We start from the raw sequence: 12,607 nt of genomic DNA on the forward strand, positions 1-12,607 counted from the left end.
TGGAATGTCAGGACTGTGCTATTACTGCCCCATACGCATCCCCTAGATGAGCAACTGAGGCTCAGCCAGGTGGGTGACTTGCCCAGGTCCCATGGCTCCTCTGTACGGCCCCTGCCAAGCTGATTTGGCAGTGGGGTCTCACTAGGATCTAGCAATGGAGGCAGGGGCAGGAGGGAGATGCCAGTGGCCCAGGGTGAGTGCAGGTGGGGAAGGGAGCCGATGGGACCCAGGGGATGGTTGATGGAGAGAAGAAGGGAACTGAGCTAACCCCTGACTCTGAGCCCTGGAGGACACTCTGACCCCTTCAGGCTCTGTCCACCCTCGGCCCGTGGCTGGCCACACAGAGCTCCTTGCTGCATAGGCTCCAGCTTGTGAGTGACCAGCCAGGGACTGGGGGCTGGCACCAGTGGTCCAGGTGCTGTCCCTGCATGTCTCCTTCCCCCAGTGTCACCTCTCCCTCACCGCCTACACCTGCCAGGGGATGCCCCACAGGAACACTGCCCCAGGAGGACGTCCAGGCAGCGGGGTATGGGGAGAGCTCAGGCATTGGGTTCTCCTCCTGGCCGGTTCCAGGCACCCAGAGTGTGACCTTAGGCAAGTCACTTAACCTCTTGAGCACAGATTCCCTCCTCTGTAAAATGAGTGTGAACATATTGCCCACCTCCTAGAGGCTCTGAGGACTAAATGAAATAATACAGGTAGGAGTCCAGCAAAGGGTACCCTGACACTTAATGAGCACCTGGAAAATGGTGGCCATGGTGATTAGTACATAGTAAGTAAAAGAAAACCAAGAAAGGAAATTAAAAAGGAGAGCTGGGTTTGAATCCTAGCTGTGACACTTATCTGGACTGGTTGCTCCCAATCTCTCAGCCTCAATTTTTTCATCTGTAAGGTGGGAGGAACACTTGGACCCTGCGCCCTCATGAGGTTGATGTGGGGTTCCTTGCTTTGTGGCTGTGAATTGCTGCAGGTGTGTGCTGAGGTGTGTATCTCCCCTAGGCTTGAGACTTGCTCAAGACACAGAGATGGGCCCCTGGAGCTGCAGGGGAGCCCCACTCCCATCCCCACACCTATCCCCGAAGGCAGGGACAGACCCCTGCAGCCTCTGGAGAAGGTCCCTCAACCTCCTCTGCCAGCCCCGGCAGGTTCTGGGCCTCAGAGCTGACCCTGGGCTCTGGCTGCAATGCCTTCTAAGCCTGGGTGCTAGCTGCGCTCCTGCACCTGCAGGGGGTCTGCATGGGGGGGAGGGTGTCCTTGTCCTTGCTAGGCCATTAATGTGCACTTTGTCATGTCTCAATCCTCTAACCATGGAAATCTATTTAATACAGACAAGGCTCCAGAGGCTCAGCGAGTGGAAGGTCTCACCAGGGCCACACCGTGAATGTAGTAGAATCAAGGTAGGGCATTGGGTTCTAAAGGCAGCATGAGAGACAAAAATGGCGCCCTCCAAGTAAGGCTCTGTGTTGGAGACTGGGAGATTGCTTCACCCTGCCCAACACAGCCAGCGTGCACCAGGCCTAGAGCACACTGTGGGAAAATACATCTTTCAGCAGAACAAGATGCCCCAGTCTGAGTCCTGGGGTGCTGGGGCTGCCAGAGGGAACTTTGTTCTCTTTGGGACCATTCACTGTTTGACTTTCCCTCTCAGCCTCTCATTCGCACCCACCCGTTGGTAGGACTTAAACCAAAACTGTTGGACCCTGGATGCAAACTCCCTCCCTCATTGAATCTGCAGTCCCTCTAGGGCTGGGGGTTACCTAAGGACTGGGGTGAAATTCCAGCAGCTTCGTGGTAGCTCCTGCCCTGACCCAAGGCCTAGTCTCAGCTGCTGGTCTTCCCCTGGCCCTGGCATCAGCCCTGCCTGTTCCTTTGGTTCTGGGGTCAATTTCCATCCTCTTCTGTGACAGAGTGAGAATGGTCACAGACACTAACACAGCACCTACTGCTGTGCTGCCCTGCGCTGTGCAGACCCCATGCCCCACACTTTGTTTAGTATTCACGACAACTCCAGGAAGTTGATTCAGACTTCTGTGCTAATCCCCCTGCCCACCACCCCAGCTCTGCTTGCATGGACTGTCCCCAGCTGACCTCCTGGACCTTCCTACCACCACAGTCTGGGGTCCCCATGCCTGGGAGAGTAGGGCTCAGAACTTGTCCAGGATGAAGAGAAAACATTCAGGAGGTGACCAAGAAAGGTACCCCTTTTGCTTCAGTGGCTGTCAGCTGGGAAGTCGGGAGCTAGAAGTCCTGATTTTCAAAGGCCCTCAGGTCCAGGCAGTCTGAGGCCAGGGTGGACATCAATTCCCTGTCAGGCCTTCCCATGATCCACTGAGGAAGTTAGTGACCCCAGCCTGTGGGCAAACCCTCCTTGAAGAGTAAGAGCTGGTGGGTCCTCAAGGAAGCTCAGAAGTCATGGGCCTTCTCAGGGGACCAGAAGATGGGGAAATATAGGGAAGATTCTACCACCCCCAGGGGTGGCCTCTCTAAGGAGGGTCTCTCTCTAGGTGTGCCCAGGTTGGGAGACTTATGGGGGGTTTGTCATAGACTGGTGACCAGTCCAAGTTGGGCAACCTCAGGAAGGCTCAAACCTCAGTTTCCTCACTTATAAAATGGGAATGATAAAAATACCTCCATTCAGGACCCTGAATAGCCAACAATCTTGAAAAAGAAGAATAAAGTTGGAAGACTCACACTTCCTGACTTCAAAACTTACTACAAAGCTACAGTAATTAAAATAGTGTGGTACTGTCATAACGACAGAACTATTGGTCTATAGACCAATAAAGTAGAGAGCCCAGAAATAAACACTCACCTATATGGTCAACTGATTTTCAAGAAAATCAAGACCATTCAATGCGGAAAGGACAGTCTTTTCAACAAATGCTGGGAAGCTAGATATCCACACACAAAGGAATGAGTTGAAACCTTACCTCAAACCATATACAAAAATTAACTCAAAATGGATCAATGACCTAAATATAAGAGCTAAAACTATAAAACTCTTAGAAGAAAACATAGGAGAAAAGCTTCAAGACATTGGATTTGGCAATGACTTCTTGGATATGACAACAAAAGCACAGTCAACAAAAGAAAAAATAGATAAATTGGACTTCATCAAAATGAAAAAGTTTGTGCATCAAAAGACAGTATCAAGTGGGCCAGCCCTGCGGCTTAGCGGTTAAGTGCGCGTGCTCCGCTGCTGGCGGCCCGGGTTCAGATCCCGGGCGCGCACCGATGCACCCCTTCTCCGGCCACGCTGAGGCCGCATCCCACATACAGCAACTAGAAGGATGTGCAGCTATGACAGACAACAATCTGCTGGGGCTTTGGGGGGAAAAATAAATAAATAAATAAAATCTTTAAAAAAAAAAAAAGACAGTATCAAGAGACTGAAAAGACAATCCACAGATTGGGAGAAAATATTTGCAGATCATGTATACGATAGGTGATTAATATCTAGAATATATAAAGAACTCTTACAACTCAACAACAAAAAGACAAACAACCCAATTCAAAAGTGGGCAAAGGACTCAAATAGATGTTTCTCTAAAGAAGATATATAAATGGCCAATAAGCCCACGAAAAGATGCTCGACATCATTAGTCATGAGGGGAACGCAAATCAAAACCACAATGACATACCACTTCATGCCTGCTTGGATGGCTATGATTAAAGAAAAACACACACACACAGAAAATAACAAGTGTTGAAGATGTGGAGAAATCGGAAGCCTCGTGCATTGTTGATGAGACTGGAAAATGGAGCAGCTGCTGGAGAAAACAATTTAGCAGTTACTCAACCAGTTACACATAGGATGACCATAGGATCCCGCAATTCCACTCCTAGGTACATACCCAAAAGAACCGAAAGCAGGCTTCAAACAGACAGTTGTACAGCCATGTTCACAGCAGAACTATCCACAATATTCAAGAGGAGGAAACAACCAAAGTGCCCATCAACAGAGGAATGGGTAAACAAAATGGGGTATATACGTGGAATGGAATATTGTTCAGCCGTAAAAAGGAATGAAATTCTGATACATGCTAAAACATGGATGAAACTTAAAGACATTATGCTAAGTGAAATAAGCCAGACACAAAAGGACAAATACTGTATGATTCTACTTACATGAGGTTCCTAGCACAGGCGTTTTCATAGAGACAGAAAGTACAACAGAAGTAGCAGATAAAGGGAGGGGGATGTGGAGTTAGTATTTAATGGGACAGAATTTCTGTTTGGGATGATGAAAAAGTTCTGGAAATAGATAGTGGTGGTGGTTGTAGAACAATGTGAATGTCCTTAACACTACTGAGTTAAACACTTAACATGGCTGAAATGGTAAATTTTACGTTACGTATATTTACCACAATAAAAAAAGTAATCGTGTAAGGTTACAAGGTTTCAAAAATCAAAACGAACCTCTACCATCTACTCATTCATAAGTGAGTCAAATGAGATGACGTATATGGTAAAAGCCAGATGTGTGCTCAGTATCAGCAGCAGCAGTGTATCCAGAGTCTGCACAGTTATCGACACCAGCGGTTCTCAACCCCGGCTGCACGTTGGAAACACTGGGGAACTTTGAAAAACACTGATGCCCAGCACTCCACCCTGAAATTCGGATGTAATTGGCCTAGGGTATGGCCTGAGCATTGGGATTTGTGAGAACCACAGTCCTACAAGATCTGGCTCCCTGTTACATTTCTGATCTTATCTCCAGCTACTCTCCACCTCGGTCACTCTGCCTGAGCCACACAGCCCTCTTTGTCCCTTGAATATGTCAAGCTCTCTGCTGTCTCAGGCCATCACCCCCTCTTCTCCTCCCCAGTATGGCTCAGCTTCCGTTTTCCCACTTCTGCAGCTGGGAAGCCCTGAGTCCCATCTGGCCACCCCCTCCGCACCCTGGCTGCCAGTTCCTAGAACTCCAGCTGGCACTTCCTATTGCCCAATAGTAGCTGCCTGTCAACACCAGCGGAAGGGGATGTCACTTGCCTGTCTGCTCCGTCACCCATTGCTCAGGGTGCCAGGTCTCAGCAAACTACTACACCTTCCCACTAGCCTTACAGGGCTCTCTGACCCAGGCCAGGGAAGGTAGCAGCCAGGCCTAACTCAGCAGCCCCAAAGTCCACCTAGGTGGCATCCCCAGACCTATATCCCCTCTATCAGCCTTGGTTTTTCTTTCTGTAAAATGAGAATAAGAAGACCAACCTCACAGGGCTACTGTTGGAATTAAACGCATCTTGTCACTTGAAGCCCTAGGAATGACTCTCTAATGGTGGAATTTAAATATCCAGCAGTGAACAGAGTTGGGGAGGCATTCTGGGAATAGCAGGACCCACATATGAGACTCACCCTGTAGGTGCATTCCCATTGATAAGTCTGGGTCCCTCAGGACCTATTCCTGGTCTGCTAACTCCCTATGGTGAGCAGCAGAAGATAGTCCCCTTAGAACTGCCCTGAGCCTCCCAATCTTCAAAGCCTTTATTTTAAGTGAGCATCACTCTGACACCCTACAGATGAGGAAACTGAAGTTCAGAGAGGGGAAATGATTCTCTAAGGCCACCCTCCCTCCCCCCTCCCACAGCCAGCGAAGGTGGGGCCAGCGGAGGCTTCAAAGAAGCCTGTTTCCTTCTCAGCCTGGAGGATGGGGAGTGACTGAGATCGTGAGGGAGGGACCTTCTGGAGCTCCCTCAGCGGGGAGCCCCGGCGTGGGCGGCCCCCAGGGCACAGGCCACCACTCTCTCTTGCTGGCAGCCGAGGTGGTTACAGTTTCCTCACCCAGTTCCCTCCATCGTGTGGTTTGCAGCGTCAGCCAGGCTCTGGGTGAGGAGGGCGGGCATCTCGCCCACAGCCTGCAGCCTCCAGGCCCCTTTGCATGGGAGGAAACATCCACCACTGGAGAGGATGCGAAGAGGCAGAAGAAAGTATCTCTGCCACCACTTAAAGCCGGGCAGGACCTTTCACAATCCAACTAGTCACCCTGCACAGTCCTCTGGGCCAGCAAACTGTCCCCCAAACCCACTGTGCCCACTCCTCCTTCCACACCTTCGAACATGCTGTTCCTTCCACCTGGAGTGCCACTTGCCTCCTGCCATCTCCCAAATCCACACTCACCCTTCAAAGCCCAAGCAAGGCCCTCCCTCTCCAGCCCAGGGGCTACCCCAGCTGTGTGCAGGTGCCAGGTACAGCCGGGAAAAGTACACGCGTTCCTGAGATTTGGAGTTCAAAGAGTGTCATTGAGAAGCAGATCTTGTTTTCCACCAGGAATAAAATCGAAGGTATGGGTTACATTCTTAGCTCGGGACACTGCAGCCAGAAAATCCTACAGGTGACCATCTGCAGGCATCGCAAAAGCAGAGCCAGCATAACCACAAACCTCTGCAATCTGCTAACACCAACAGACAGCTGGCTACGTCCTGTGGAAGGTGCATAGATGAACCCAGCGCTCAGGTCCCGGGGGGCCCACGTACCGCAAAGTGTGCACAGAGTATGTGGAAGAAGTAATGCTATTGAACCACAAATTCCGCCTAAAAACACCATCTCGGCCTTGAAAATGGGAATTGCTTAGTTTTGTTTTTAAATATTTTCCTTTTAATGATGTACATAATCTGTGTTCACCTGCAGAAAATTAGGAGGGAATGGAGAGGAAAATCACCTTATTTTCAGAACCATAGAAACCAATGTTAACATCTAGGGGGCCACCCTTTCATCCTACAAGAATTATAACTGAACCGAGAACAAACTACCCAATCTCCTTGAATTCAGGGGCAGAGCGTGATGGCCTCCGACAGACTTGGGTGGGGGTCCCTGCTCTGTCTTCGACATGTGACCATGGATGAGGGCCTTGACCTGCCCTTGCTTCTATGCCAGAGATGGGAGGACAGTGAAAAGCCCTTACCTGCGGGGTGGGTTTGGGGACACATGTGGAGTGACTCTCATCGTGCCTGTCACGTAATAGACACTCAACAAACAGGCACTGTTGTCGCTCATCTAGGGATGATTTCAGTAGATAGGACTCAGAGAAAAATCTCACGAAACTTAAAACGAATGTCCTCTTTTTCATTTTTAATTGTGTGATTTAATTTTTTCAGTAAGTAATACATTTACATGGTTCAAAAATCAAACGGTATAAAAAAGTATACAGTGAAGCCACTCACTGCCCCCAGCCCTGTCCCGCATCCATCTCTCTTCTCTCTTTCCCCAAAAAGGTGACCGCTTCAATTCGTTCTCTGTGTGTCATTCCAGAAATTCTCAGGTTCGTACAGCCTACGCCCATGCAAATGCTTGTTCCCCCCACTTCTCACAACAGGTCGCATACCAGATACGCCGTTTGGCTCAGTGCTTTTTCTACATAATACCACGTCCTGAAGAGCTTTCCCAACCAGGACAGAGAGATTCTGTCCTCACTCCTTCTGACAGCCACGGCCAGGGAGGTCCTGGGAAGGCAGCTGGTGGCGGCAAACATGGGACAGCCAGGGCCTCCCTCTCCTACCTCCTGCACTGTGTACAAGCCCCTATTGCTCAGAAGGACCCACTCCTCAGCCAGTGGCCTCCTCGTCCTTCCAGGCCACAGGGGCCTGCCCTGCTGCAAGTCCTCCCACAAAGTCTGAGCAGCCTTCAGTTAACAGCAGAGCCCCTCCAGCACTACCCTTCTGGTCCCTTCCAGGCCACTCTGGTCCCTTTTTCCTGCATAAAAAGGCTCCTGTCCAGCCAGAGGACTATGAGCGGTCCCAAAGGGGCTGCTAGTGCCAAATGCTAGAGAACTGGCCCCCCTCTGTCACTCAGGAATGCCTCTTCTTCTGGGAATCTATCCAAGGAAATAATCCTCAAGTGAAAAACCTTGATACACTAAAATCTACCATTGCATTGCTGTCCAGATGGTAAACAATTAGCAGTAACCTAAATGTCCAATAATAGAGGATTGGGTAAATAGATCATAGCATGTCCCCCAAATCCGCAAGCTGGAGGGCCGTGCCGTCATTAACAAAGGTGTTTTGAAGATGAGGAAATCACACCCACACCCACACATGTTCAAAATGAAATTATGTTGAAAAGATTGGGGTAGGTCACACAGCAATGTGAATATACTTAACACTACTAAACTGTACACTTAAAACGGTCAGGATGATAAATTTTGTGTTAGGTGCATTTTACCACAATTAAAAATAAATTTTAAAATACAAGGAAAAAAGGTGGAGGAGAATACAAAACCACATACACAATATGCTTGCACCTATGTAAAATAATCTTAGGGAAACATGGCAAAATATTACCAGTTGTCTCTGTGTGCAAGACTAAGAGTACTTTTTTCCTTTTTTTGTCTATTTTCCCACTTTCCTTTTAGGATCTTATATTCATTGATTTTGTTTCTTTAGAAGGTATATACATAGCTCTAAGTGCCCGCAACAGAACAAGTGCCCATTGAACATCAGCCTCTCCTGATCTTCCATGAGGCCCCAGGGCCATGGTTGGCAGGTCCTGGGTGGGGGACAGGCAGCTTTAGGACAGGCCAAAGTGGGGCCTTTTGGGCCCCTTCTCTGTAGCCTCCTAAATGGGGAAACTCAGAGTCTCGGAACTGGGAAGGGGAAGAGGCAACAGCAGCTGAGCGGACGCATGAGGGAGGGGCAGCCCCAGCCTCAGCCCAGTGTCTGTCCCTGGTGAGTCATCCCCCTCGCCCCACCCAGGGAGTGGTACCTTCCTTTGTCTTCACTCTGTTGGGGGGCTCAGCTCCTCCCAGCTTGGCACAGAGGTTTCCAGATGAAGCTGGAGCCCAGCCTCAAAGGGGAGAGATGTGACATAAGTCAAAGGGAAAGTTCAGGCCTATTCTCTCCATCACCCTTGGTGGTTCCCGTAGGATATGTGGCCCAGCCTCCTCAGGCCCTTCCTTTTCCTTTTAATGACCCCAAAAGGGATAGGATGTGGATCTCAGTAAAACCTGGTCCAGAACTAGATTTTTCCCTCTTAAAACAGTATCCAGTGACTTCTTTGCAAAGGCCATTGGATATATAGATCTGGGAGGGGCGGTGCAGCTCAGAGCACTGCTCCTCTCAGTGCACCCCATGCCTGGCCCAGTTATTAGGGAATCTCAGCCTCCAGCACTGGATGGTGACTTCCTTGAGGGCAGGACAGTCTCATTCATCTGGTTGGATGTGGGGGTGAGGCTCAGGGGTCCAGCTTAGACCACCTAGTGGAGAACCCTGCTCAATAAATATTTGTAGAATATAACTAAAGTGAAATGAAGGAGAAAATGGGTTCAGGAAGGCAGTGGGACCAGGGAGGCCTTCACTGTTTGTTCATTTATTCTACAGACATTGACTGAACACGTGCCCCCCTTGCCAGCCCTGTGCTGAGGATGCAGACAGATGTTTCTTGCAATACAGTTTGGCTGCCTGCTGGGAGCAGAGCCACTGGCAAAGAGAGCTGTGTGTATGGGGGGTGGGGCAGGACCCTGCCTTCTCTGGGCTCCTGTGCCCCTCTGCCTCTGTGCGGAGACAGGTTATCTGAGATCTAAGCCCCTCTCAGCTCGGGCACCTGGTGTTCTCAGCCTCCGCCTTGTCTCTCTGACAGGTCCCGCTCTGAGGCTCAGCCACAAACTTCCTGCAAAGTTGTGATGCTCTTTATCATTGTGTGTGTCTAACAGAAATCAAATTATCCCTTCCCTCTCCCCATGGCTGGCCCACCCCCACCTCACTCCCACAGCAGCCTGCATCTGAATGTTCTGCCACAGATAAAAGCAGGCTATAAATAAATACTGGGTGGCCACACTGACAAAACTGCAAATACAGGCCTACCGAGGGACAGGACTGGTCTGCTCCCACACCGAGTGTTCCCACCACTTCTGAGCCATTATGTCTGCTTTTTACAACGTTTCTGTCTCCTCCCTTGCTATCAGGCTACAGCTACCTGTGAAACTGTCTCTGACAGCTCGGGTCCACCAACATTTATCAATCACCAGCTGTATATCAGGTTCCATGTAGACCCCTCCTAATTGCTGCATCTATAGGTTAAAAGAGCACCTGACCAAGCTCGTTAAAATTGTAGGTAAAATCAGGGTTCCTAGGCTCTAACTAAAAGCTATGTGCCATCTCGTGAATAAAGTGTATGTGCTTTAGCGCAAGCTCTTAGTTTTTCAGAAACCACCATCTTTGCCCCCTTACTGAGAGCTAGTGCCAGAAACAGGGCTGGCTCTCACCTGTGTTCTGGATTTGAGGTTGCCAGACAACTGCAGTGCTACGGCATCAGACATGATCCTTCTTGTTCAGGGGCTTCCTCCCACTATTAAAGACTAGTCATTTTCAAACAGTGTGCAGCCAAGCTGCAGGGTCCAATGGCATTGCCTTGGGCTGGGGAAGGGGGCAGACGGGGGAGGGGGAGGTTGGGCTCTGTCCCTAACACCTGACTGCAGTTAAATCAGTATGTCTGTAAATTGAGCTTCAAAATACTCCTATCAACCTCGTCTGATCTTACTTCTCTGGGAGGTAGGAAGGACAGAATTTTTCTCCCCATTTCACTGATATGGCCCAAAGACCCAGCGATCTGCTATGTTAATTGAGGGATAATGAAGTGCCCCAGGTGCAAGCCCAAGCACTGGAGTCAACATGTCAGTTTAAGCCCAGCTGTGTGACCTTGGGCAAGTTACTTAAGCCCTCTGTGCCTCAACTTCCTCCTCTTAGTAACAGGGATAAGGATAGCATCTACTTCATCACTTTAAATGAGTAGATAGATACACGGTCCTGAGAACAGCATCTGGCACATCTGTAGTGCTCAGTAGTCTTAGTTTTCCTCATGGACTGAGCTGGGCTGAGCCTCAGGAGGAAGTGTTAGAATTCAGAGCCCTGGGAGCAGTGATGCTGACAGTGACCTTCTGGGGCATCTGCCTAGGCTCAGTGTGAGAGGCTCCCACTGGCCACTTCTCTCCCCCTCCCTGCTCTGGCCTTCCCCAGGGAAGCTGTACCCCTAACCCAGGGCTAAGGAGTCAGCAATGGAGGGGAGGAGGCATCCGGAGGCCATGAAGCCCGCAGCGGCTCAGAGGTGGGGCAAGCCTGGGCGGGCTGCCACTCAGGAAGCTACCACAGGTAGGCTGCTTTCTTGCTGCTGCTGCCGCCACACCCTGCTCCCTCATATACCATCCCCTGCTGCCCAGATCCTGCCATGAGGCTGCTCCTTGCCCCAGCTCTGCCCCGGGGAAGATGGGCCCAGATGTCCTGGAGGTAAGACACTTAGGATCTCCTGGCCTGCCCTGGGCTACGGAGCACCCTGGATTTCCAGGCCCTACTTTAACTACACACTTAAAGTCAGAGGTGTGACGTGGTGACTCACCACCCCCCTGTCTTCCCCCACTGCAGCCACCCACCCACACCTGCCAGCCTGATACTTGGGATGGGCCGAGCCAGGTCTGCCTCCATCAGATTCTCCAGGCTGGTTCCAGCCCCTCTTTGAGATGGGGAAATGGAGGCCCAGAGAGGCACAGGGTGCCCTCCCCAGGCAGCCCACTGCCCACTGGGCAATCAGTGCCAGCGAGAAGCAGGCCACTCACACACTGGCCATAGGCTTCAAGCAGAGCGTGGACCGGAAGAGAAGGAAGGCTCATTAGCTCTCATCCTCCTGGCCGTAGGCCCCAGGAAAGGGCCCAGGGAGGGCAGGCTGTTGGCTGAGGCTGAGCTGGCTGAGCAGAGGGCCAAGGAGTCCTCTGCGGGGCTGGAGGAGGGGCACCCTCCGGACAGCCACATTCCTCAACTCTAACCAGAGAGGTCTCCACTTTCCCAGTGAGCCATTAGGGAAAGCCAGAGCTTGAGGAGCAGGCGGGAAGGTTGAGAGACAGCTGGAAAAAAGCTGAGGGGATCTGGGGCTTGCAGGCCGTGTGGCCTGCGCCAAGCCATTTCACCTCTGTGAGCCCGCCAGGGGCCATAATTTCACGGGGAAAGGACTTGATTTGTGCCTGTGCTGAATTTAAGAAAGCAAGCAAGGAATCACCCAGCCCTGCTGCCTCCTCAGAGGACCTCTCAGGTCTTCAAGGAAGAAGGGTGGGTGAGGGGATGAGAATTACCATTTGGCATGCCAGCAAGTTGCCAGGACTTGATGACGTTAGATCGCCTTGTTTAATCCTTCCATTCAGTTGGTATGTTTATTAATATTTATCTCTACTATATAGATGGAGAAAATGAAACTCAGAGAGGTAAAATGACTTGTCCAGACTCTAAATAGCAGAGCCAAGATCCAAGATCAAGTTTGTCTGGTCCCCAAACCCACGACCCCCGCCTTCCTTCGCCTCAAACTCCCACCCATACATTAGACTCCTCTAAAAAGATCCTGCTGTGGAGAGAGGGTCACCCAGCCCTGGGAGCACAGAGGAGATCCCTCATCCACCGTGGTGAGTTTGCAGAGAAATCAGTGGCCCAGGCTAGGACCCCCTTTATCTTACAACTTAGAAAGGACAGTAGCCCAGGTCACCTCCAAGACAAAAATCTTCCAAGACAAAAAACCAACCACTATTTTTTATAAGAAAACCCCCTTCTTGGAGCCACATCCCCATGAACTGCCACAGGAAATTTCAGCCAAGCTGCCCGCCTCCCCCGGGGCCCATTTCACTTGTTCAAAGCCCCAGCCG

At 50.6% G+C, this 12,607-nt stretch overlaps 1 protein-coding gene across 3 annotated transcripts in view; it reads right to left on the reverse strand.

The window, feature by feature from the left end:
- PSTPIP1 (proline-serine-threonine phosphatase interacting protein 1) overlaps positions 1–12,607 on the reverse strand; it is a 42,853-nt gene that overhangs the window by 29,802 nt on the left and 444 nt on the right. The window contains exon 2 of one of the 3 annotated variants that reach the window (XM_058542143.1): positions 12,047–12,143. The exons of the other annotated variants lie outside the window; for them this stretch is intronic. Coding sequence (XP_058398126.1) covers positions 12,047–12,049 — 3 coding nt within the window. The 5' untranslated portion in view covers positions 12,050–12,143. The remainder of the gene's footprint in view (positions 1–12,046; positions 12,144–12,607) is intronic. 3 annotated transcript variants of the gene reach the window in all.

This window comes from Diceros bicornis, chromosome 5 (genome assembly GCF_020826845.1).
Source record: "Diceros bicornis minor isolate mBicDic1 chromosome 5, mDicBic1.mat.cur, whole genome shotgun sequence".
Taxonomy (NCBI): Eukaryota; Metazoa; Chordata; class Mammalia; order Perissodactyla; family Rhinocerotidae; genus Diceros; species Diceros bicornis.